The 27495-nt window shown below is 39.7% G+C and overlaps 2 protein-coding genes across 3 annotated transcripts; both read right to left on the reverse strand.

The window, feature by feature from the left end:
* Positions 1 to 154: 154 nt before the first annotated feature.
* cmtm6 (CKLF like MARVEL transmembrane domain containing 6) lies at positions 155 to 13113 on the reverse strand. Its single transcript, XM_088928609.1, has 5 exons — positions 12931 to 13113; positions 12391 to 12514; positions 5670 to 5846; positions 4874 to 4972; positions 155 to 3975 (listed from the first exon to the last, which is right to left on the reverse strand). Exons 2-5 carry the CDS (start codon positions 12511 to 12513, stop codon positions 3793 to 3795), a joined length of 582 nt encoding a protein of 193 aa, XP_088784735.1. The 5' UTR covers position 12514; positions 12931 to 13113; the 3' UTR covers positions 155 to 3792.
* Positions 13114 to 14226: 1113 nt separating this feature from the next.
* dync1li1 (dynein, cytoplasmic 1, light intermediate chain 1) lies at positions 14227 to 25979 on the reverse strand. 2 transcript variants are annotated; one of them, XR_016093832.1, is made up of 13 exons: positions 25848 to 25979; positions 25606 to 25679; positions 24719 to 24835; positions 23822 to 24052; positions 23267 to 23436; positions 22654 to 22747; positions 21824 to 21959; positions 21410 to 21521; positions 20645 to 20704; positions 19320 to 19386; positions 17621 to 17741; positions 17337 to 17471; positions 14227 to 15269 (listed from the first exon to the last, which is right to left on the reverse strand). XR_016093832.1 is itself a non-coding variant. In XM_088928611.1 (13 exons), the coding sequence occupies exons 1-13, from the start codon at positions 25949 to 25951 to the stop codon at positions 15151 to 15153; spliced, it is 1518 nt and encodes a 505-aa protein (XP_088784737.1). In that variant the 5' UTR covers positions 25952 to 25979; the 3' UTR covers positions 14227 to 15150. The 2 variants fall into 2 exon arrangements, 1 of the variants encoding a protein (XP_088784737.1); XM_088928611.1 differs by having other exon boundaries at positions 19342 to 19386.
* Between the last annotated feature and the right edge of the window lie 1516 nt (positions 25980 to 27495).

The raw sequence follows: 27495 nt of genomic DNA on the forward strand, positions 1-27495 counted from the left end.
AATAAAATCAGAGGAAAATGTCGCTGCAAGACCAAGCTTAAATGGCTACAACAAAACACTGAAACTGAACTATATCGGGACACGGCCCTTTCATTCCACATTTTTATATCTGGCTCATTACTTACATGAATTAAAACATCACTGATGCACAGGGTCAAATCAATTCAGTTTACTGTGAAAAACAGAAAGTGAAAATACAGTGGTACTGGGGATTTGTTTAAATAATGCTTAGATGATTTTAGTTATGTTGAGTAGCCAAAAAAACACTTTAAAACCATCTCTAAAAACAATTAGTCTTTTTCCTTTCGTATAAAAAAGCAGAGATTAGTAAATTAGCAATATATGATCTTATATTACATGGACATTCAGTCTTTATCAAACACAGACAAGAACTATATCAATATGACAATATGCATTTATGTCTTCTGCACTATTTAAGAAAACAATGAATACATACATGTAGGTAATAATAGACTGCAATTCATTTCAGGATTTTAAATCCTTTATAATTTTTCTAAAAATGACAGTTGTACTGTTTATGTATCTTTTGCTTTTGCTCCGTATCCAGATCTGTTACCACTTTTACACCATCAGTTTTGTTTGGCGTTTATTCAATTTGTACAAATATTAAAGCAATCTAACCGCAACATCACTCACGAATTAAAGAGGTGCTTCACAGGGTGGTTGTCATTAAAAAAAACCTTGATAGTGTTGCAATCTGTGTGTGGCTCATGTGTCAAATTGCATTTAACCATGATGCACTGCTGAGCGTACACGTCTGACCCTGCCTGCTGTCCCTTTCAGTGCTCAGTTCAAATATAACCAGCTGTAAGCACTGTTCAGATAACTGCACACTTGACACAGCCACAAGGGGTCGCCATTGAGCACAGCAGAGTATTAACCCCCTAAAGAAGGCACTAGACACTTTTCCTTTCTTGTTCTGTGGTATTACACTTAACACGGGGTGTCATGTGGACAGCCAGCTTACCAGTCTTACACAAGGGCTGAAAGCCAGGAGCAAAGCAGTGCTGATAAAAGCACAACTGTGAAGTCTAAACACAGGGTCCTCTTTAAAGATGCGCTTCATGGCCTGCCCCAGCGAGAGATGGCACTAATGTGGAATGACAGCAGTGCTTGATATTGCATTTGTTTTGGGGTTTTTTGGGTTTCCCATGGAGACAGTGATCGTGATCTCTCAAAAACATTAACTATTTTGGCCTATTAGTCACCATCGCACACTAGGGCTGTTGAAGGTCACACACAGATCTTAACCTTTAAATGTAAGAGTTGCTGGTTCATTCTCTCCATAATAGTTCCGATATTCAGTTCTTCAAACATTTACAACTAACAAAATAAACACTCTTGCAATAGTATAAGGCAGAGACCTAGTACAGATTTACTACTCATTTTAAAGTGGTTTACACAAGGTACACATGATAATTAAAATTCATGATTCAGTGCCTTACTCTTGCCTTTATTTGTCTGGACAATGAAGTCTCCTGAGAGGCCAAACATAAAGCTAAGAAAATCACAATTCAGACTGACAGAAAAATAAACCCTGTAAATAAAATACAAACGACATTAAACTAACTAAAAGCAAAATAATTTTGATTAATCTGTCTGATGTTAATGAATTAAGCTAATACCAATGATTGACACTTTCACCCTCACATAAACCCTACAGTTATGAAGAATCATCCTTTTTTTTCCCCACAGGTGATTTGGAGATTTTAGTAGACTGCGACAGAATTTGTACAGTATATGTTATCACCCTAATCCCTTTGGCTTTAAATAGATTTTTCCTGTCTACTGGAGATTTAGTGGCTTGATGTTTGATCCTTAAATCCAAGGTCAGACATCTAAGCAATTTTAAAAGAGAAAAGATATCAAGATTATTCACACTACAGCGGTAGATCGATTTAAGTTTCAAAACAAAATGAGTCAAAGTACTGCTAGAACAAACTGCAAAGGTAAGAGAAACTAAGGTGAATAAAACCTAATATACACACACACATATCTACAGTCTCACTCCAAGAATGAATCCACATTAACTCCAAACTGAAATTGCTAAGACCTTTCAATCTCAATCACAATTTAAAGGTGCTAGCTATTAACCATTTCATCATAAGATAGCCATCTTGTATTCCTGCTATTATTGAAATTCATTAGGAACACACAACCAGCTACAATGCAACACCAAATTCATTTGTGATAAAACCATCCAGGCCAGAAGAATTTATCCCTAACCAAACAAATTTTAGAATGTAGTCAGAACTAAAATGACTGCTTCCAAAAATTAAAAAACGTTGCACAGATGTTACATGAAGACTAGAGCCGATGACTGAAAGTCCCACGGATTTTCTAAATTAGATTATTTCCAATTTCTAATTCCAATTACTGTGCTCAGTAATCTATACCAAATAAGCAAGTGGACTACACATTTAAATATTTGTTCCACAGTTCATTATGATTGTGTTACACAGGTGAAAATGTTACAAAATAAAAACAAGAACTTGCTGTTTTTGTAACTCACGGCAATACCAAACAAATAGTTCACACAAGTGAACATACAGGGCCCCTTGACAAGTTATTCTAAAATTTTCTCCAACTGCTGTAATTTTATCGACAAGGGAAATTGGGGGAAGAATAGATCTAAAGTAATAAACCAATCATAAAAACTGAAAGAAGATTGCCTTTCATGGCACAGGCACAAGTACTCAAGAGTTCACAGTCTGGAATACACCACCTGCATCTATTTAAAATTTGCTGCATCAGGGATTCAGCTGAAGGAAAGGAATGTACCCAGATATCAGTTTGCAATAGCTATACAAAGCATTTTTAAGAAAAGCTCGGGACCAATAACAGCGGCCAGGGTCTTCCTCACCTTTTTTACTTTTGACTCCTAATCCTCCCAAAATGCCTGGACATAAAAACTACAGCTGTTTTTACTGCACCTCTCCTGCAGCTACCCCCCAGTGACCTCCTCATCCTGTCCCACCCTATGGGGAACTGGCTGCCCTCTGTCAAGCAGGTCCAGTCTTATGCCAACTTCTCCATCAATATTCCTAAAAGCATCATCTTATGGGGCGTTATTTCTCAGGAACCATTTTTCTAAAATTAGTTCTGAAAGTTTAAAAAAGCAAATCCACATGATTAAAAAGTTATCAAAGCTGCTAACTAGAATTTCATAGAACTGCTCTAATAAGCCAGAAAATCTCACCTTTCTAAACATAGTAGTGTATTTTGATATATTAAAATGAGTTAAGGTAAAACACCAGGTTTTAAAAAATACTACACCAAAATTAATTATGCACTGGACCTGCTCATTACTTCGCTGGTCATCGGACTAGAAACGGCTTTGACTAAACTGGGAATAGCTGTCTCAAGGCATTATAAAGGGCATGAGGGATGTTACAGCTCATTTTATCTTTTTTTTCTTGTATTGCCTGGAGAATTAAATTCCTACGAAGGGTAAAAGCAAACTCTTGCCTTTAAACTAGCTAGCAATGAGGACTGGAAACCCTTGAGAACGATACACAGCCGACGCCTGTCGAGTTTACACAGACACAACAGGCACGTCTGTCTGCCTACAGCAACACTGTGCTGCAAGTGGCATTCTGATTTAGACAAAATCAACCCAATCATGTAAGAGGGACACCAATCGTGTAAGAGGGTGATATTTTTTCTTCCCCGTTTTTCACCAATGAACTCTCCAGTAGGTCTCAGACTAAATGTGATTGTTTCTGTGGGGGAGGACATTCCTTGCACAAATGCGAAGACAGTTCCTGAGGCTTAATTCCCGGCGTTAGTTCCATTAGCGGAGCTCGGGTTACTGGTGGTCAGCTTCTCGGCTTCCGGCTGCGTGGTCTGAGCGTCGCCCGCTCCTCGCTGGCCACTCTTCCACGGCAGGCCCTGGGTCTTGAAAAACACCCCAAGGTCGAAGACGAACGCTAGAGTTGCCAGGAACCCAAAGGCCTGGAAAGAAAAAGAAACATTTTCTTTTACGTCCGCATAAGGAAATTCTAAAGAATTCTGAAGAGGTCAAATTACAATGGTGGACAAAGAAAAACACACGAAACTTTTAATCTCAATACGATAAATGAAAATATATGTATATTTTACGTAATAAATACAAACACACTACATGTGAAAACTATATACTGCACAAAGAAAGTGCATGTCTGGGGGTGAAGACAGTGCTGGTTACCCTAACTAGTTACTCAGATCCCCGACTAAGTTTAAAATAACCGACACTGAGCGGATGAGTAGGACTTGTAGTAGAACTTGCCTCCCAGGCACAACCGGATGCCAGAGCAAGCTTAAATATCTGTTCATTAATAAAGAACAGCAAATGTTCATTCTGTGGTTGACCTCTTTCTTTGTCATCTGTATAATTCTGTTTCTACTTGGAAAGAAACAATTCCAGCTAAAACAGACACTAAGGGGACACTAAGCTGACTGCTAAGATATGAGCTGCATGGTTCTCCAGGGTTCAGCAGAAAAAAGCGTTAGAGCACCACTAACAATCCAAATGAGTTCATTTCGATGCAGATCCTCCTTAGTACCATAAAATACTACATTTTATTAAACACGTACAAAAAAACATCAATGAATTCAATTGAATTCAAGCAAAACAAATGAATTTTACAAAGAGGATCATGTGCACTATTGCTTTAAAGTGTGCTGCCCCATTAGTAGCTAACTTCCCATTTCCTGTACATTTCAGCTGTTAATACACTAAGAAGAGGTAAAAGGTTCTGCTAATAAAGCACACAATTCAATCTGGTATCTTTTCCTCTCAGCTGAAGGTCTTTAAATATAAAAATAATTATAAAGAAAAACATTTTGCTTAAAAAGGACATGATGGTCATACCACAGAGGCTTTCTCCAATCCTGTCCCCTCGTTTGCGGCAGCAAATATAAATGAGGCCAGCAGGAACAAGACTGCCATGACAGCGGTGTACACAAAGTCCTGGGGAGAGAAGATATTTCAAAACAGCAGAACTGAAAGAAAAGGAAATGTTAGCCTGGAGATAAACCGCAGTCATCTGCTTAAAGCGGCTCGCCTTTCGGGGTGAGTGGAGTGTGTTCTTTAGTCAAAGTTAAAAACATTGTTTTTGGTTTGAAGCAAGTTGCGCTACAGACAGGTGTAGGCTGAGCAGTCTACAAATTAACACCAACCACTCCACTTTCTTCTACACAACAAGATAAGATCACTTTATTAGCCATATACAATATTTCTTGCATTAGGAATTTGTATTTTCACATACCCCAGCTTGCTCTCCATGAGACACACAGACAGGGAGAGAAGCTGGGGGTCAGATTGCAGGGTCAGCCATTTATGGTTGCAGAGTGCACTCTGAAACAATGCAGAACACTTCCCAAAAAACTTACTCACAGTAAGAGCAAGAGTGTCTCATATTCGAACTGACAGTCCGCTGAAGTCTGGGAAGATGTTCAGAGTTCCAGAGCCAAAAAGATCATGGTTATTCGGGCACTGTTCTGATGTTCAAAATTTAAACTTGGATCGCAAAAGTGAACTCCAGATGCAAAACACTTCTATAAAAAAAAACTCGGAACAATTTTAGAACCGTTTGCCAGGTAAGAGTCTTCACGGTTCACTTGCATGACAAGGCAGTTACACACAAGAGCGCTGCCAATCTCCTTACCAGGAAGGACCACTTTTTAATCCCGACCTTCTGGTACAGTGGGGTGGCGAGAAGGATGAGCAGCAGGGCTGTGAACAGGAAGGCCGTGCAGCTGACGAACTCGAAGAAGTAAAGCGGACCACAGGAATTGCAGTTGGTGACAACCTCTTCGAGGATGAAGGCGACGAAGGACAGAATCTGAGAAGATGGACAAAAATGTAGAAAAGCGGTCGAACTTTTAAAAACATTTTGGTACACACTGGGAAAAAAACCTTGAGAACTTCTTTCCATTTATCACTTATGTCTCATCAGTCCTTAGCACTCTCAGTTATAGTAATTGATTAATCGCTTACACTTATACAGCGCTTTTCTGGACACTCCACTCAAAGCGCTTTACAGGTAATGGGGATCCCCTCCACCACCGCCAGTGTGCAGCCCCACCTGGTGGTAAGACTTTCACTTTCACTCCTCTGCGTGTCCCACTCCCCCATAAAGTGATTCTATGCAATTAGTTAGGTTTTTCTGCAGATGCAGCTGAGGAGAAAGATATCTTCCTCTAGAAGCTGTGTAGTTATAAAATGGTATTGGCACATGGGAGAAATGCCCAGTGAAGTTAATCTAATATTTAAGAGGTTTTACTCAAGATGAGTCTTCTTTACGACTGTCTTTATTGTTAAGAGTGCTGTGAAGAATAAAACTACACGCTAAGTAAGAATTGGCCGATATTCTGATCACTTTTTTTAATGTAGCTTTCTGCAGCCCACACACACACCAAAGATCTCCTCCACCTAGTTTTTACAAGGAAACCTTCCGATCATTTACAGAAAGGTTACTCATTAACTTAAATTAGGCTAGAAACCGTCATACTCGTGTTTGCTAACCAGAGACAGATAAGGGCAAATATCATCCTCGTATTAATTTCACCCTGTTGTTTCACTTCATACCCACTTTGATACTGCAAGATCTTGCCCCAGTTTGGACCCGCAGGCTCACCACAGGTAAATTCATGATTGTTCCGCTAGAAACATAACTCATCCATTGTCTGTTTAAAAATATTTTGTTCTTTTTTTCATTCAAAATGACTTCAGGCCATTGCATGAAGGCTGTGTAGGTGGCGCTCTGCAGAGGAGCCGAGACAGCAGTGGAAAACTTGGCTCCAGGCCTCTCAAAGCCCTGGAGGTGTGGCTGTATCCAGCAAAACCCCACTTCCTGTCTAGAAACACCAGACCTCGAGACTCACTTAGAACCCGGATGCTGAAGACTTGCTCAATGCACCGCTTTCATTAACGAAACAGCATAATCTGTTGTGTAGTTACTGATGACCTTGTTTATCGTTTCAAGCCTCTCTGCTAAAATGATGACAACAAAGAAAGAAGTGTGTGTCTCACCCCCTCCATTGCGAACTCACACGTCCCCCATCTGGGAGGCACCTCTGTGCCCCCAGGTGTAAAACCAACAGACTCTTTCATCCCCACTGCAATCACACTCTTAAACAATGCCAAGTCACTACCTTGTCTCTTGTTTCTTATCTCCTGTAACTACAGTATTCTCTTCCCTTTTGGTGATGTTTATTTGTCATTGTGTTATGTTTGACTGTGCCGTAAAAGAAAATTTCCCCTAGGGGACAAAAAAGCTTGAACTGAATTGAAATGGCAGAAACGCTGCAATGAGGTGCTCCTGTGATTTGTGTGACAGGCAAGAGGAACACAACGAGTTTTGGAGTTATTAGTCTACTGCAGATTACCAGCTGAGCAAAAATCACCCCTCAGGCGAATGCACAAGTGTCACAAACCGTGTAGACTGGGCTAAAGACTGCACCAGAACCTCATCATACCTCTTTCTTTACAGAGCAAGCATAACAAGCTACAGGCTTTTCGGCAAAACTATTAAGGTGGAAAATTATATTTTACTATTCATTAACTCTTATTAACTCTAACAGCAGAACATGGCGAACTTTTGCAGTTCCAATGCCGTGCGATCTTTTTGTTAAAAACTTATTTTATATTACTGTGTCCATCGTGTAATGTTATGGAGATGCCTTAAACATTTCCTATAAAAGAAATGCTTATTTTGAGATTTACATTGGCCAAAGGCAACTATAAAACTCTAGTGGACCAGCCACCCCAGAATGCCCTGATTCAGTCAGCAGCAGATCACTGCAGTTTCAAGATCAGACTGATACTTCACACTTCAGACAGCACCTGTCTTTGCACTGTATTAAACTTTCTAATCCCAAAGAGACGTTACAAGTCCAATAGTTACTGAGCCCCAGAGCGTTCTCACTCCTACTTTTCTGTATTGTCTGTATGCGTGATTTTCTTAAAACAATGAAGCAAGAACAGCAGACTGCCTATATAGTGTGTTAACGTCTTGGCCTCAGAATCACGGATGGGCTCTACCCACTTTTCACTGCAGGTTTTATTTCCAACTATGTGCAAATGAAAGGAATTATCTTCCACTTCAGCAGAGCACAATAAAGAGCTAAGACTCACAGTCATACTGTAAGTAATGAAAAAAGGAGACGGAATATCAGAAATAAACAGTTACTCACATTATAAAATTCATTTAACATTTTTCTATGATGATGAAAAATGCAGATACTGAATGTGGTGAAACATGCTTGGAACAGATTCAACTGATGAAACAAACTCGGTTATACAGTCATGTTGATGCTACTGTTGATGATGACTTCATCATATTCTGACAGTGGCCTGCAACTACTTTGCCACTGAATGATCGCACTGTGGACTGCGATCCACAGTGCGATCCAAATTTAAATTCCTAAATTAACTTAAGAATTTAAATTCTTAAATTAAAAAACATAGATAATGGGATGTTATTAAAAGTAAATCATGAAGGCCGTGCCAGCTGAACTTTGCCAAGGAAGTGGTTTATCAGGTCAATGCATTTAACTATTTATTTTTATACATTTAACACTAAATGGTCTACCCACCTTTCCTGTTAGTCCCTTTGCACTCAAAATTGCTAAAATGTTATGACAGAAAATAATAAAACTAATATAATATAACAAATAAAAGATGGCTGTAGATTAGTATATACTGTGGTTTGAGGAAACAGAAGACAACTGGGCCTAATTTCTTTACTTCTGTCCCCTTGAGTGTATCAGTGAAGTATATGGATGGCCTCACCCAGTTGACACACAAAAAATCCCTGTAGATAACAGAGATGCTGGTACTGTAGAGGGCAGGACCTTCCTCTTTCATGAACATGTATAACAACATCCAGCAAACCTCTGGAAGGAAGCCCAACGAACTTGGTTTCCTTAACACCTCAGTTTTAGAGGCTTACAATCATAAACATGGACTATAAACATGAGGCGACATTACCTGTATGGTGTAAAAGGTGTATCGTGCATATGGAGTAATTTGCACTTGGTGGGACAGAAAATTACACCTTGCAGGATACCACACATTTCAAGTGCCTCTCTAAACAGTACATGCGCACTGAATATTAGCCTGTGCAATAATGCTTGGACCACAGAAGAAAACGAAAAGGGCTTGTGGTCTTACATGTCTCACATGACATAAGACACACACCAGAACGTGGCAGAAGATCTCTTTACTCGCTTAGGAGCCTTCAAGGCTAACAGGACTGACTTCTGGGACTAGCTGTGTGGTATTAGGAAGATATGCTGCTGCACACGATTAACGTACAATCAAGCAACAGGTTCCAGCCTGCTGTCCATTGAGGTTTCCAAGCAGTGACTGGAAGCCTCCTTAAAATTCTTAGGTTGTTTCTTCCCTTTTCTGCAGGCTGGAGAGGCAAGCATGTCCCACAGACGTTCAAATGCATCATCGGCCAAAATGGCAGCCTGACCTTGCACCTTCCAAAACCTTACAAACCACCACACTGACCGAACTGAAATGTGGAGGACACCTGTCATCGACGGCTTGCATGTGAAGAGTGGCCCCTGGTCTTCCTGCACCTGCAGCGCCTCGGGGACAGCGTCCAGAAACACAGCCCCGCACGCTGACCGCTCCAGCTCAGACACCGCTTGGAGGATTGCTTTTTAGAGATGACAGCCGTAACTAAAGCCTGAACATGTGTGAAGGTAGGATTCCTGTGTAAAATAATAGGGTCACCACAGCAACACCAATTCCTGCTGTTCAGAAACCCCCCACACCTCACCCGGAGTTCTGCCACCTGCTGCTGGCTGAGACTCAGCGTTGCCTCTCACACAGCCTGCTCCTCTTCGAGGAAACAGAGTGCAGGGACTTGCCTGGAAGGCTGCCTGCAGTTTTTTTTCAATCTAGATTTACCCTTCAGCTTCAAGTTTACTGTCATACGCACCCAAGTACAATGAAATGCTTACTTGCTGATTTTCATCACATGACAAATGACGTACAAGATGACACAACGTTGATCTAAAAAATGACATCACAGTTCTTAGAGAATTACCCTTTTCTGCACAACCAATGTGAATTGTTGCTTTTACTTCAGCAATATTTCCAGAAAACTTGATAAAGTCCAGAGATGACCCATATTAGTAGCAAGTTGTAGAAGTGTCAAATTACATTGCCCGGTGACAAAATAAAATGCTATATGTGCACCTATTAACTATATATATATGAAATAATTACTCAGAATAAATGTGCCCGAATGCAATTAAAACCTCCAGCTTCTACACCCACAGAATGAGAAATGTTAATATTTTACAAATCATCTGATCATACAAATATTCTACCTCATTTGTTTACATGCAAACCAGAAAGGTGTAATTTTGACAGCTGTAATGTAAAAAGACAAAAAATAAAACTAACAGACACACTGTCTGCTATACAGAACACGCCTTGTAACCATGTCCTGAAGACACCATTCCTCTGTGGTTTAGTAATATAGTTTGCATTGAAGGCTCAGAATTATCACCTAATTTGAGTTTGCTCAAGTAGGCGTCAGGTGATCTTTATAATTATATTAAGCATACCGTCGGTTACACCATGTCTACATGTTTACTGCTGGAAGCACTAACAGAATGTCAAAACTTTTTCTGGCTCCGACACTAAATCAGATTATTTATAGCGTAAAGATGCTGGACTAACTTCTTTTTTTTTAATAAAAGTTTCACTACCTTATGACAATTTTATAAGATCAACTCGTGCTGTAATCTTTGGTTACTTCATTGCCGAGCAGTTTTTTTAATCTTTGCATTTTCCTGGACACTTTTGGCATCCAGTATGAAATACTATTTTTAACATTGTCAGTCCTTCCTGTTTCCCTGTGCACAAAGCACTGTGATACAGTCTCTCAGCATGTGCTTAATTAAAAAGACCACATAATATAAACATTTTATTAGTAATAAAAACTACTGTCCCTGATATCTGCACTGACTATACAAGTGCCTGTACTTGTATGTACAGCCTGATCCCATCTTGCATGGTTCCTTTACTGTTCTTGAAAACAATTTTCACTTACAGTACAGCATCGGTTAGGCATCGTTTACCAAATAAATAGTCTGCAAAAGGCCCTACTAATGATATACTGGCATTAGAAAACAACTGACTTCTTTATGGCATGGGGATGGACCACTGGAGCTTTCAAAAGCTGCCAAATGCCCTCAGGAGCCCCTGCTGTAAAGATCTGATTGCAGCAGAATTTAATCAAGTAGCCAAGCATTCAGCACAATTTCCAATGCGGCGCTTAAATGCTTGTTTACTGCAAAGGAACCAGTTATTTGATTTAAAAGTCTGAAACAGGTTCATGTTTTTTGGGGGAAAGGTTCTGTTGTCCTCTTCTCACAAGAGGTTTTTACAGCACTGGAAAATATCGGTAGCCAAGAAGCGTAATTCTTTCAAATGTTCAGGAATGTGATATTGACTCAAATGCTCTGACTGAAATATTTATCTATCCAGTTCTGTATCCAGGGATTGTGCTGCAGGACTGCAGGGGTACAAGTGTAGTACAATTTCACAAGCCTACTACGGCAGCGTTGCAAATTTAAACAAAGCGAAGAAATTTGTTGTACTTATTTTTCCTGCAAAAAGATCTGAATAATATTGCTTCCAGCAGTTGTGAATGTGGCAGTCTGCTCAACTCTAAACTTAACTTAAATATATATAAAACTAAAGATTTCAAAGATTTTCTCCAATTTATAAGGATTTCTGTATTGATAGTTCTCTGAGGCTTAATTACATATTGTTTGTTGTGGTGAACGGTTTGAGAAATATTCCATAAATATAAAATTACTGCCTTAATTAGTGCATGCCGACAGTTAACAACATCACTCCATTCGTGAAATCAGATATGTTAAGAGCACAAATGTCCTTGTTGGCAAATGCTCACCTTCCACTTAAAACTACCGCAACAGACATTTTAAAATACAGTGCTTGACTTTGCTGTGTATTTGATGTATATTTTTTTTTTGGGGGGGGGACAGTAAAAGATATATAACAAATATACACACAGCTTCTGAAGGAACAGTTCAAGCAGCAAAGGAACAAGTAATAAGTTTATTCCATGCTGAAAAAAAAGAAGAAAGAGAACACAACGTTTCAGCCGTGGAGCCTTCTTCAGGTGTCACACCTGAAGAAGGCTCCACGGCCGAAACGTTGTGTTTTCTTTCTTCTTTTTTTCAGCATGGAATAAACCTATCACTTGTTCCTTTACAGCCTACGCATGCTGACGCAGCTCCCCACCTGAACTACTACAGTTCAAGCAGACCACTTGTACATGAAGAATTACGGAAAGGAGATTTCAAAGTAAAAAGCTTGAGAAAAGGACTTACCACTTCAGCACATTTGATAAAAAACCGAAACTTGTCCAGGTGTTCCGTCGGCACCACGAACTTTTTGTTGGGTTTGTCTTCCCGCGCAGTCGTTGCGTTATATACTGGTTCCTCGCTAGCCATCCTGGTCAAATACCAAACACAAGGACATGTTTATAAAAAAAATAATTTAAGATTTTATTATAGGTTTATGTGTGTGATTTTTTACATGAGAATCACCTTAACTGAAATGCAACGCAATCGACACGAATGTGAAACCGAAAGTGTTCTATAAGACGCCTACCACCAAACAAAACGTGTTTTACGAAAAAAAAAATATTACGACCATTTATTTCCAATTAAGCACAACAGTCGGCAACGCCACTCTCTCGCCTAGAGTTAATCCATTCAGCGCACCACACAAAACAACAAGGGAAAACAACAAAAAAAAAACTGCTTCACGCCCATATCTAGTATTACTACGGATCGCAAAAACATGAAGATACCAAGAATCGCGTTCTCACTCCTCAATATCTAAGAAGAAAACATACAATTACGTACCTGAATCTCAATGGTGCAAAACAGTGAGACGTACTTTTTTTTTACAATAAAATGTATTTAGCGCTTGTTGCTCCCAGCAAAATTTCGAGAGACTTGTATCCTAAACGTAATTCCCCTGGCCCTTGATCGCTTCCGCAAAGAGAACTAAGTTTCGATTTCGCACTTCCGACTCGGAACCGTATTGGGGACGGAACACCGCCACGCTTCCGGCTGCTGTGGAGCAGCCTGGCTGACACTTGTTCGTTGACAAGCCCAGTGATTTCACTTTCAGGCTTTTGTAATGCTCCCTTTCCTCTGCCCGGTAGTCTTTGTGCCGTTGTGTGTTCTGGGGGTCGTTTAATCGTCCATTTTTAATTTTCTTCATGTTAGGCTCACTTTCTGACGGTGCTCCGGATGGCTCCCCCAGTCCAAAGACGTAATGGTAGATTAACCTGGGAAGGTTAACTTTCATTTTGGCAGCCCTGAGGAAAAGAAGCATACTAAGCAGTAACACTCTGAAAGGCATCCGTGTAAGACCAGTAACAGCATAAAATGAAAGAGATTTTCCACATTCAAACACCGTGAACGAGAAATGGCTGATGTATTAAAGTGATTTTTTAACCCAGGTGTTAATCGCCGAAGAAATCTCAACATGGTCCGGTCTAAGGAAGGATAAAGTTTTATATTAAACAGTATTGTTAGACAAGGCATCAGTGTTTCAGGTACTAGAAACACTATTTGTACTTCAGAGGAGATATTCATAGGCCATTAACAAAATTCTTCTATCGGTTTTCTTTTTTGGCAGAGGGTTAACACCCAAGGACTGGAAAATTGCCAGTGCTGTGCCCAGCCATAAAAAGGCTGACAAAACCAGAGTATACATCAAGAGGTCCTACATTAGATCTATTACATGGAAGGTTTGGGAAACAGAATCAATCATCTAGATGGAAACGAGTCTTGCTTGACTAACTTGACCAACACCAGTAATAGATACAAACATGCTATAAAACTGATATACAGTACCCTCAGGATTTATTCACATACCCAATGAAAGTATATAAAATGCTATCATTTTAATAGGACTGCAAAGTGATATTTGTCATGGATAATTGATGAACATGAGCACCATTTGTTCCCATTCCTGTAGTTAGTATTTTGTAAATCCTCCTCTGGCAGGGATTACACTGAAGTGCGCCATGAGGTTCTGACACGTTCTACAGGGGGATGATGGACCATTCCTGCAGGCAGAATTTCACCAGGTCCTCCAGACCCTTTGGTGTCAGGTTGTGGGAAAAAAAAGTGAATTAATCCAGTGCTGAGAATAAATACAACTTTATTACAGGATTACATACCTGATGAATAGAAACATCACTACATTATCTGAAATAACAGGACCAACCATTTTGCAGGTTGCGAAGTATACATTCTTCAGATGAGGCTGACCTCTGCCCCTTTCTTCCCGTTATACAGCAGCTAAGCAGTCTCGGACTGTACAAATGTATAGTATCTTTTTGTCAATTCAGTGCCAAAGAACAAGAGGTAATTAGTTCTAGCAAAAAAAACCCACAAATGTAGTGCATTACTTTGTTACTTCCCAAGTTCAAATAACTTTAACAAGGTACCTCAGAAGTGCAAGGGCAAAATAGCTGAATTTTCACTTATAGTGCTTAATACACTTTACAGTTTCCGGTTTCTGGAATTCATTTTTCTTCCAATCACCTTTTAAAACATTCCAAATTGTATTATCTACAATACAATGTGTCTACTCAACACTTAGTGTTCTTTGAGATTTTAAGTAACCTTTCCTGAAAAATATTTTCCCATTTCTGCCTTTGGCCAACTGGAGTATATCCAGTTAGGTCCACCTAAATCTATTTCTCTTGTCTGTTAAAGTACTATTCGAATTTGGACTCCTTGGTCTTCAATCAACAAGAGTAAGAAAAAAAAAATCCAGTGATTACCATCAGATTCATAGTAATAAATAACACTCTGTAAACCAGACACAGAAGGCATTAGTGGGCCAGTGTTCACATTTCCATATGCAATCCTTCATCTTTAACCTTGCTGCTAGTTATTCAGAATTCCCTTACAGACAGGACATTAATGAGTCAAGCACACAATGGTACACCTGTCCTTTAAAGATAGTCTGTGTAATTGGTTGTACTCAGTGGCCCGCAGTAACGCGTCGAGGAAAAAGGAAGACAGACTCGGATAGTAAGTGAGGAGGCTCTGCTGCTGTCTTCAGGATTCATCGTCTTCTGCTGGAGATGTTGGAGTTGCTGGAGAAGACGCTTCAATTTCCGGTTTACTTGAAATTCGATCAAGCTCTGCCTGCACATCTGTCAAGCCAAGCTTTTGCACTGGAATAGAACAAGTCACAGTTAGTATACAATCATGCACCTAATGCCCCAGAATGTAGTCAGAAACAGTCTACAGGGAGGTAGGCTATTCCATGCATTCCTTCATTCACAAAAGCATCCCAGAGTTAAAACCTTCCTAAACCAAGAATAAAAACAGGAAAATCTCATTGTGCTACACCAAAAAAAAATAAGATGTAATTAAAAATTTCCTCATATTGTTTTAGTTCTGATGAGGCAAGTTCAGATTAAGTTCTGTACTTCTGTTCATGTTCCAGGAAAACCCTCTTCTATAAAGGAAAAGTTCATCTTTCTTTTTAAAAGCTTGGCACTTTCAATGTTTAATATGAAGCACTCAGAAACAAAACTACTACAAAAACTAATCTGTTTGTATTCAAAGAAAGACAAAAATCAAACATTGTATGCTTGGGTGTTAAAAACAACAGCATTATCTAGCCATAATAGGAAGTAGAGCAAAGCGTTTTCACCAGTAAATCCTAACAGGATAGGGAAGACCCGATGGTTAATCCCGGCTGTGAAATGCACACAACAACAAGCACCGATGCCAAACTACTCAGTTAAATGTGCATGAAACAGCTACAGATGCAACAGAAGAAGCAAAGGCAAATGCAGCTCAAAAGAACAAAAATGATCATCAAAGACAAGAAAATGGAGACACAGATGTACAGAACACAAGGAGTCAAGATGCAATAAGCCCTGGAACAGTTTAAGATAACAGAAAATACTTTTGCAAAGGAAGACAAACGTGATGCTTATGAAGGCAGGGAAGTCACACATGCCTGCAGTAACACTAAGGAGTCAAAGATGTGTATGACAAGGATATGATAAGGAACATGCAGATGTATTGCCAAGCAGCAGTATGAACAAATTATATGATGAGGGGAACAAATGAAGGATTCTGCTTGCATGATAATGGTCAGTGGCTCTTTAAATGTATTTAGTGCAAGCAAGAACGTTACTCAAACACTGACCTTAACGGGGCCAGCATCCTGTAACTGTGACAGAGGGTGAGGCTACATTAACACAATGAATTTTAACATGACAGGCTGTAACACACTGCACATAAACCCAGCGTACTCATGGCTGAATGGCAGAATAGACAGGAAATGTTTATCTAAACTCATGCTATTAAAATCTAAATTAAAAATGAATGCTTAATCCAACACAATTTTTAAAGTGCATTAAGCACATGCATTGTAGACACTGTGCCTAAAATGAGCTAATCTGGAGTAAAAGAGTTCTGAGTTGGAAGAAATAAAAGAAATTAAAACAAATCAGACTTTGACTAAAAATATAAAAGTATGATAGTTACAACAAAATGTAACAGGAAAAAAAGGTTTCATTCAATTTCATGAACTACCCTTTAAATATCTTGCTGAAAGGGTGTTGCAATGAGCTAAATTGCTGCATATGAGAAATGTTTTTTCCCTCTACAATAGGGCAATTTGCTTTTTGCCTGAAAAATGTTCATTTTTTCTGAAAAAAAAAAGTAAACCTAGTTTACATTGCTTTTAAAATTACAGTGAAAGTTTAAAGGTTCTAATATAGCAGAACAACATGGCCTTGAAGAAAGGAAAAGATTCAGCTGGAGATGATGGAAGTGGAGCCGAGTCCTGCAGTCCAACAAAAGGCTCCAAAGCCTTCCTTACAGAACGCCCCGACATTGGCTCTAATCGTGCAGTCCTCAGTGTATGTACTAAGGGAGCAGGGGACTCTAATTATAACTTCAAGACAAATTAAACCAAAAAAAGGTGAAAGAAAGTTAACTAAAAGCCACAGACTAATCACAACACAGACCCCTGCCCTGTTACTTCCCTATGAACAGAAGCTTATAAATGTCCATTATGGTATTGTCGGCAAGTATTCCTATGTTGGCCACTGAAGAGGAGGTGGGTTCCTGTTTTGAGGTCAGTCAACCTTTAGGAAGCAAACCTTATAAACAAGAAAGTTTAAACATTTTTTCACTCCTATTCTTCTACATCATTTGTCCCGTCTAGCTTGATTTTTAGCCTACGTGCAAAAAACACGCCGAGCCGTCACGTGCAGTACCTGATTTCTTGGCTGATCCAGGGACACAGCTACCACCCCCTGCTGGACTGCCGCCTCCAGCCCCCGGAGAGCCGGTCTTTTTACTCAACAGGCTGTTGAAGAAGTTTGCCAAGACGCCCTCGCTTGTGGTTCCAGCTATAATCCATCAAAAAAAAAACAAACATTTCAAATCATACAGACGTTCATGTGTAAACTGGCATTTAAAATGAATTTCTACATGTTTCAACAGATCTGAAAGGATGTCACTTGTTCTCATGCATCCACCACATATTTCATTTCCACACCTTTCATGTTGGGGTCGATCTTCTTGGCGTTAGCTGGAACTGGCATGACGCTGGCCACGTTACTGGATCCAGAACGAACTGGTGTTCGTGGAGAACCTCCAGGGCCTCTGTTGGTGGCATCCTAAACAAAAATTTTAAAGAAGAGTTCCATTCTTAAAAAAAACCCACAAGAACGCTGTTGAGATCTGCCTAATATGGATATAGTTGGTCACACATCTCTCTTGATATGAAACCCATTACAAACGTTTTCCATACAGGTGGCTTTAATTTAGTCATGCCCTCAACAGAGATCAACTGGTCTTTGATAAAAAGTCAAGTGTACTTTCAGTTACAGAACAGCTGAAACTTTAATTAATCTCTGAAATGCAGAAAGAAAAAATGCAAACTTTACTTATTTCTTTGCAGCCAAGGTACATTGGCGCAGCTCTTCATTCCAAATACTTCCAGTAACGGCAAAAATACATAAAAGCACGAAAAACTGTACGACTATCTGCACTGGACACCACAAGTTTTATCTGTGTTTAACAACTCTCTGTTTTCAAATGTATCCACATTTGTTGGAAAATGCCTCCTTAGTTGTCTGGGGGAGTTTCACAAAAAAAAAGAAACCAAGAATGTTTGTAGAAACTTTTGGAAGGTCCCAAGATTGCCACTGGGTATTCAAGAAAGATGACCACAGAAGCAAAACACTCAAAACTACTTCGTCACAGAGCAGGTCAGAGACTTGAACAAATATCTAAGGAGCTCTAGACTACAAGTGATCACAGCAAACCCAGTGACAGCTATAAAAAAAACAGTGTATGAGATCTCAGTTTTGACTGAGGTGCCGATCACCTAAATCTCGATGTTAGCACACTTGTTGTTACCCCACCATCAAAACCCAAGAAGGTGGTCTGTGAAGATAATTCACCCCCAAGGACATCTTAACAAGTCTTCAAATAAAAAAAAAAAAACTCTGGCATCTCAGAAATCTGTTTTTTGTAGCATAGCTCCACAGAAGAATAAAGCCAGAAGAAATCTGCACAACAGAAACCAGAGGACTCCCAAATCCTACAGGACCAAAAGACACAGTAGTAGATGAAAGCTTTTGGGCAATTTCATTTACAGAATGATTTCTAGAGGAAGGTAAAGATCATGCTGCAGAATGACATGCCTCATATGAAGTATAGGCACGGATCCATCTAACTCTGGGGCTTTTTTCCCCTCTAAGGTATTTCAAGTGTAACACCTGATTACTGCTGCAATGAAGCTCCCTTCGGGCTTCAAACAGACTCCCGAGCAGGATAACAGCTCAAAACACACTAACATCACTACTTCCAAATGGCTAATGGGGCATATAATCAATGTTCATGATTGGCCAACACTCTACACCTCTGGCCAACTGGATATTCGTGGTAAGAATTCAGAAAAACAGTCCCAAGTGCAAACCAGGTAAACTGAAGGAGCAAGAAGCTACTGGGTGGAATGGTTGAAAGTCCAGACCTTGAGATGTTCTCAGACCTTTCAAGAGACCACAGGAAGCACCTTCTCCGTCACCAAAGACAAAGGGGATCAGTAAAATACTGCACGCTGATGTGTGAATAGTTTTAAAACTAAAAACATACAATTATTTTGAAAAGATCTGAGATAGACAATACTGTTCGACTTACACCGTTTAATGTTTGCATTAATTTAAAAAGGGAAAGATGCGCTCGATTACCCTTAAAGGAAAACATACTGACCACTGGTCTTCCAGAAGCGACAGGAGGTTGCTTTGCAAGTAGGGACTGAAAAGAAAGATACCACATTAATGCAAGTACATTTCACGCATTCAGAATCTGTCAATACAGGAGGCAATCCAAAATCAATACGCAATGTAGCACTTCCATTCTTTTTGGCAGACAAGGTGGCAGGATACGAAATCACTGGAAGGTCTTGAATTACGATACAACAGGCTACCTAACCTGCATCTCCTGTAATCCTCAGTATTACAGAAATTTTGCCACTAGATCCTAAATTTCGTTAATTGGTCATTAGCATATCATTTTCGAGATCAAGGAGCTGGTTATATCCCAGTATTGTAAAGTAGTGGATGGTACGGGCCAGAGGTTGCACAGCTCTTCCTACAGTGACGATGTATAGCAGAGAACTGGAGCAACTCATTGGAAATAAGAAGATAAAGCCATTGTCATGTTACTTCTAAGCATGCCATGATAAATGATGCTAACCTTGTTCTATCCATGAAAGGCAAAAAAGGGCTTTCATACAACATTTTCATTTCATATTACTGGATATAAAATGATATTGCACTGTTTTGGAATGCTCTCTTCTTTTTCTTCCCAGATTTTTTCAGAGACATACAAGTGAACTGGTGAGTCACCATTTACCATGGCCACTCAATATTACCACTTCTTTAAATTGTTCGTGCTCCCCACACATTAGACCTTAAACTACACATCAAGCTTAATTAAAAAATAAACAAGTAACCTTAAAAAACGTAGGTCTACACTAGAGAAATATCAGACTGTCCTTCTTATAAAATAAATTTCAGAGTTGAGCGCTATTCATTTCAGAGTTCATGAACACGATGCGGTTTTCTATAGATACAGACGTCAAGGTGTGTATTGCCTTAAAGACCACTTTTACCATAATAATAATAATACAACGCTTAAGACAGTACTTCCCAAACTGTTATGCTGTGGAAGGGTCTCAGTAGAGCCGCCGAGTCGGAAAAGACTGGGCTTAGGATTGAGATCACTGCGTGGACCGTTAGATTCGCGCAGTCCCAATGAACCGAAGTTCCATTCACAAAAACAAGCTCACGCTTCACACTGCAGTTCTACTCCAAAAGGTGAAGTTGAATATTTCACATCAAAATCATAATCCTTTTCAGTTCAAAATAAAATTTGCTTCCTGCAATATTAATGCTAATTATTTTAAAATCATTTAGGGTTCTGTGAAAGGTTTGGCATTTACATACAGTACTGGTAGCCTCAATGTGAAACAGAAATCTGAAGAAGGTCATGCACACTACACTTTTCTTACCTGCAGCTTTATGAGAAACACTTGATCATCTTCTGCTGCGATTTCTTTTTCATGAACAAACTGGAAAATAAAAACAAATCACAGCGACAAGATTGCCTAAATCATCTGTTTTAAAGATTATCAAGTCCCACCTCCAATAACACTTGGAAGTTATCAACTAAGTATTTCATGTATTCAGTTCAAGTTAATTGCTCAATTAAGAGCAATCTGATGGGTATTATGATTTTAGAAATGACCTCTAAATTAATTTGACAAATCAGCAGTTTGACTGATCATAAAGTGTTCCATGTTTCTAGGAATTGATGGTATAATGGTCACCTATAAAAAAAAGTGCCAGACTCAGGATCTCCAGGCTCAGGCTTGGAGACCCCTGGAGTAGAAGAGAATGTTCTGCGGATGGGATGTTAAATGGCCATGTTAACAGTAGGGGTGTTAACCCCCCATGCACCATGGGCTTGCACAAGCTGGCCTCCAGAATAGTTGGCCCTTACCTCAGTGAATGACTTTCACTCACTTTCACTACCTGCTGTGTAATGGGGACACTGGCACAATGGCTGCTGTGAGTCACCCAGGTGGGGTCTACTGTGGTAGACCAAGTGGGTCACTGTCTATATGTAAAGTGCTTTAATATCCTCCAGAATGAAAAGTACTATTTAAGTGCAATGTATTATTATCATCATCATCATCTAATGCAGACATATTCTGAAGCATTTAGAAAAGCCTGATGCATAACTAACGTATTGTAGATCTGAAATTGTATTTTACCTTTCTAACAGGTGGCTTAACTATTATATCTTCATAGTTGTCTTCTGCTTTTAAAGACTGAAAGTTCTCATGGAGGATGGCAATCTTTTTTTCATTGTCCCACCCTGCTGGACTAAAAAAACAAAACAAGTAAACATCTGACCAATACAGCAAATGTTTTATATAGCAAAGCTTTTTTAAAATCTCTCTTCAACCTGAGCACTATGGGTACAAATAAGTCCCACTTTGAATGCACATTCAACAATCTAACTTTGAACATGCTCACAATTTAAATTATCTCAAATGTTAAGATGTATTTTAATTAAGCAGTGATTTTCTTTTTAGTAACCTTCGTTAAATTCCATCCTTTTTAGTGTCCCCGATAAAACAAAATGTAACAGAGAAAATCTTGACATTTTTTTAGATGACACTTACATAAACACCGCATCCTTTTCCACAATTTGAGCGGGTAAGTTGAAAGGAAACCCATACAATCTATGGACAATATATTTATATAATAAATCTAGATTTTTATTTTCCTTCATTGAAGTGTATATTAGCGCTGCGCCATCTGGTGAGCCGGTGTGAAGGAAAACATTTTCATAACGAACCCCTCCTGAACCCCTGCTATCCCCCGCAGAAGGGTTCCTAAAACAATGATGCCATTTCACACCAGCTGTATGACCGATCCCAGGTCATGTCTTGAAAGAAGCCAGGGTCCCAACTTCTTTCACACTCCCCACCCTGGCTTCCACAGCAAACTGATCATGTGCGACAGGTTATTAAACTACACCTATGCGACACAATATTAAAGCTCAATAACCTGAGCAAGTGGTAATGTGTCAATACTTTAACAATATAATACAATTAACAACACCATAAATAACTTCACTGGAGACTGAGGGTGCTTGTACGGGTTGGCCACTGTCGTGTGCCGTCATAAGATCCTGCACAGACACTGGCCGTTGCAATCACTCAGGTGTTATAAAAGCAAAAATTATTGAAATGTGAAACTTATAAAACTGGGAACTACACCTTTTAAACTCACCAGGCTTCTCTTTACTTCTCTTGTATAAAAACTAAAATGCTTTTCTGTTCAGGAAGTGTTCCCTCACGTGTTCAATCAGCATATTAAAATCCATTCTAAAAGTGTAACATCCTTACATTTTCAACAGACTGGGAACCGGTATTCTTGATATAATAAGTAGCTTCCTGCTACATACATGTCATTGGAATCTATGAAAGCCAGATTTCTGAAAGGATACATTGCAAGCAAAACCGACGAATATGCGACTGAATGAAGTCGAAATGTTCATCTTTGTAGTCGTGTTCCTTTTCCAAGCTACTAATGGCATCGCACTGCAAGGGAGAGAAAATCCAAATTCCAGTTAGTCGCAAGTAAGCGGTGAAAACCATCACTAACGAATAGCTCTAAGACTGAGTGCACTCAACCATAATGCGGCTGTTTCTCAATATGTCAGACTCCATTTTGATTCTTCAAAGTGATGCTGCAGTTTATAAATAAAATGTTTTAATACAAAATGTAAACCACTGAACTCCTTGACTTTGCTTTGTGCATATCTGTGTTACTTATAACGCTGAAAACTAGACACACAGGATTTTGTGTATACTGAATTAAAAATTTCATTCACCTGACAAAGATTAATATACAGTATGATGTAGAAAATAACGATACTTAAAGATATCTATCGTAAAACTTTGTAAAATATTAATTACAGCTTTAAATAATAAATAGGTTATGGTAAGAACATAAAATATGTTTTTCTGCTTTTTCAGTCACCCCAAAAGCAAATAAGTTGTCACATAAAACATTGTCTACTATGATAAAGCTCTTTAAGAGCTGTTATGTGGTCTCACCTTTGTGCAAACTACTATAACTGGTACACCGAGATTATGTGTAAGTGTATTTTCACCAAGAGGCAAGACAATGCTTTCATCATCTCCATCGGGCATAGATGGGTTTCTTCTCTGGGGAGAAACAGTGAGGTCAGCTCCTGGATCTGCATATTCTTGAAACTGTTTCACCACTGCATCAACAGGAAATCAGATTGAGTTAGCACATGACGGACACACCTGCTTCAGACAGACGAGTAACTACAGTGACTACGGGCAATGGGACCAGAATAATATTTTTAGAAAAAAATAAAATACTTCCAAGAATATTCAAAGAAAATTAAAAGTTATTTACTATGACCACAAAATAAAAAGTCTCAGGTGGAACAGTCAATAGTTGATTGATTTCCTGCAGTAATTAAATGTGCATGGAGATGTTGTGGTGAGCGTTTTGCTGACTTTGGATTTAAAAAGGCGACGTTAACAAGTACGCAGACTAACAGACTATTACCAAGCAGCAGATCTGAAGGAAATACTACACTACAAACTGTCAGCAGAAGGAATATTTTGCAGACTTACATTTTTGCTCCATTTCCTTCATCACTTCAGGTGGGATCTTCAGTTTGTCAATGTACTCTCTAATTACACTGGCCCATTTCTGCAAAGAGTCCAGGGATGTCCAAGGTCTCGACATGTCTACAACAAACAGTACTAGAGTATCTGATAAATTGTCAGCAGACACTGCAAATTTCTGGAGGCCTTTATGATACAGGTCACCATCCAAGATCCACGCATTACATCTGGTAAGATCTGAAAACGAAAATCAGGGGGGGAAAAAAGTAACTTTTGTAGATCAAAAAACTTTTTGTCTGCAATCAGTTTAGTTACAATTATTTGTGCAAATGTTTTGACTCACCTGTCAGATATATCAAAGACCAAGATAAAATACATGACCGAGGCACAGTCAAAAAGGAAAGTGTTGCCTTTCAAAGTAATAATAGAAAAGGTAGGATGACTGCAGGGCCGTGGTATGTGTAAGAACGGGGAATGTAAGTATTGTTTAAAGGGTTCAATAATTTAAAGTGGACATTGGGAAACTTATTTTTCCACAGAGAGCGGTTACTGCACAGTCTCTACTCTGCACTAAGCTGAGCTGTTGTAAGTGACAATGCGACAAAAGGCTCATTTATTTTTAAGTAACACAGAAGACATGCCTGTCTATGCATCTGTTATTCTGTCAAGGATATTTTTCACCTGAAACAGAAATAATGTAGTTTTACAGGGCCAAGGGCTAATGAAGAATTTCAGTTACTGTACTCGTAGCCTTGAACACAAAGTCTATAAATGGATTATTCTGAACACCCAAGCTCAGCATTTACCCAACTCTATGCTAAGAAATACTTTCATCCCATGAACCAACCACATAGTACTCTGAGCACTGACATGCCAAGTGAAACACAGGTAATTCATACTTACCATCGATGTCATCATCATGCACACTGAAGTATAAGTACTCCAGACCTCTTCCCTTCATGTACTCTTCTATACCCTGAAGTTTCGCAATCAAAGTGGTTTTACCAGCCCCATCTTCACCTGAAGAAATGTACAACCAAGAAACATGCTGAGCAGTCACTGCCTTTACTCCGAATAGACAAGCATGACTTTACAGCTGTGCTTCACAAAACAGCCTTACTTTTCACTGCATAAGATTAATGAAACTAATTAGCATTTATAATACAATTAAACCTGACTCAACTGGCTTATAAAATTCTACAGGCAGGGACAATTAATTATTTTAAGCGATTTCATTAAATTACCATTACTAATTTAATTGTGGCTGCATTGCAATATCGTCCAAAACAAAAAAAAACAAGTCATATAACTCTTATGTACCGCAAAACATAAGATACATCGATGTATACTTCATAGAGTAATGAATGAGAGGCTTAGATGAAGCGATGCCCACTATTAATACACTGGCAGATGATCATACATCCTCTAAAAACAGCAGAGGGGTGAACGTGCTACCTTGGAAGGGATATTTAACGAGCTGACTCTTCAGTATTACAGACAAAAATAGAGGACGTTTCTATTTAACGGTCATAAAAAACACAAGTCACATATCAGTCTTGCAGGTAGAAAGTAAAAGGTTTTTGATCCGTGCACAAACTGTCCACGAACATGCCAAGTCTCTTTTTATGTTATCACAAAGAAAAAAGAGCACAAGAACCGTACAGTAGCGGATGCATCATCCTTAAGAGGGGATGAGACAACAGACTCAAGCCACGCCAGCGAAAAGATAACAGACACCAGACACTCGTATTTGAAACAGCATCCCCTTAGCAGGTAAAAACGACACCTACCCATAACAAGGACGTTTTTCCCCGATGGCAATTTGGACCGGGAGTGCGTTGAAACCTCGCTCAGGATAGACGACCTGCACACAAACGGACAGCGATGAGGGCGAACTGCCATCCAAACTGATGGGGCTCATCACTGCAACTGACCCACTCGCCTTCAGACTTTCCTGCCCCGCAAAAGAAAAACAAGAAGGAGGAGGAGGAGGAGAGGCTGCCCCGGCGCCCCGAGTATGTGCACTACTCACCACAGGTTCTGCCCGTCCTCTTGCTCGCCGTTGTGGGTCTCCGACCCGGCGTTGTTGACGGCCGGGTTGCTGGACGTGGAAGCCGATCTCGCCACGGCGGCCATGTTCACAGGCGGTCTGCGGCGCTGCAGCCTCCCACCGCGGTGCCCGGATGTGAGGCCTAGTCAAATAGGGGCGGTACGCGGGGCCTGTGAGCGCTAAGGGTGTGAAAGCAACCCTAAAACTATTCGACATTTATTTTGGTTGTGTCCTATGGTAGAAACCTTCTGGATTGATTGGCAAATGTATATTAAAAAGGAGGCCAATGTTGATGTTAGTTTTAAAGGAATAGATGTTATGTTAAATTTCAATCCCATAGGAAATACAGTAATACAAGAATATCGTTTGTAATGGACTTAATTATTATACGGGCACGTTATTATACACGCAGAGTGAAATGGTCTGGGAAGAGTCCGACGTCTGAACGTTTTAAAATAGGTGTAAAGGCGTATTTGCAGACTGTTTCGAAATGTAAAAACATGAAAGCGGTGCGCACTTCATCTTTGTTTACTCTGTTTAATCCTTCTTCATAATGTGTATTTATATTGTGTAGCGCTTTCAGGTTCATTCGGTATGCACCCTCACCGCTTGACCCTCAGGTCAGCCCTCCAACCCTTGGGGCTCAAACCCGGGCTTCCAGTGTCACTCAACAGGGAACCAGCCGGCTGAGCTAAAGGGAAATCTCCCCTCGACCCGCCGGCTGAGGTCCCTGCTATTCACAGGGAAGGGCAGTGATGTCACCGCGCTGGCAAGCTGGCTCGCACAACCTGTAATGGCGGCCGTATGCGTTACACTCTCCCCCGCTTAATTCGCCGTCCTCAGCGAAGGGCTATCCCATCCCACTACTGACACCAATCACAGATTCCCATCACAGATTGTTTCATAAACCAGCTCTAAATACAGCATATGGCAGCACTCGTGGTGGTCCTCTTCCTAATTTCCATGATGCTACGGTATATGCACAGCAACTACACAATTTCTGCTACAATTGTGGTCTCTGTGACCTCTTTGCTTAATATAGTCCACTTTAAATGAGCAAAAAAGGGCCGGATGGTGTTGTCTCTTTTGTACCCTGATGTTTTTGCAATACATTACAACTGCCATTTTAATGTATTTTTTACCACTGGGCTGTTAGTTGTCTAGTCTAAATACTGTATATATAGGGTATACAGTATAACTGGGGCTATCCATGAGCAAATCAGTCGTTTATTCAAATGTAGTGCCTGTAATTTGGTATGATTAACAATTGAGATAGGTGGAAATAAGAATAAATATTTTCCTTCAGTGAATAAAAGTCTTGCACTATGTAGTTAGATACAGGGTTCCAACTGTTGCTTCTTATGGATCAACTGTCCACAGCAGTTGCTCTGCATGACTGAACCGGTATCGATTTGTTGGATCCGAGTGCTATCCTAAATCATTGCAAACAATTCCGTTATTGACAAATTGGAAAAAAAAACTTTGAAAACTATTTGTGAGAACCCAAACCAGTCTTCAAAAAACCCAAGAGAGGAAGTTTAACAGAATCAGTTTTTATTCAGTCTGCAGATAGCGAGACTGCACGGCGACAGCACCCTCCATCACAGGAGCAATTCTCACAAAGCAAAAG

Source organism: Atractosteus spatula, chromosome 12 (assembly GCF_055471065.1).
Source record: "Atractosteus spatula isolate fAtrSpa1 chromosome 12, fAtrSpa1.hap1, whole genome shotgun sequence".
NCBI classification, from domain to species: domain Eukaryota; kingdom Metazoa; phylum Chordata; class Actinopteri; order Semionotiformes; family Lepisosteidae; genus Atractosteus; species Atractosteus spatula.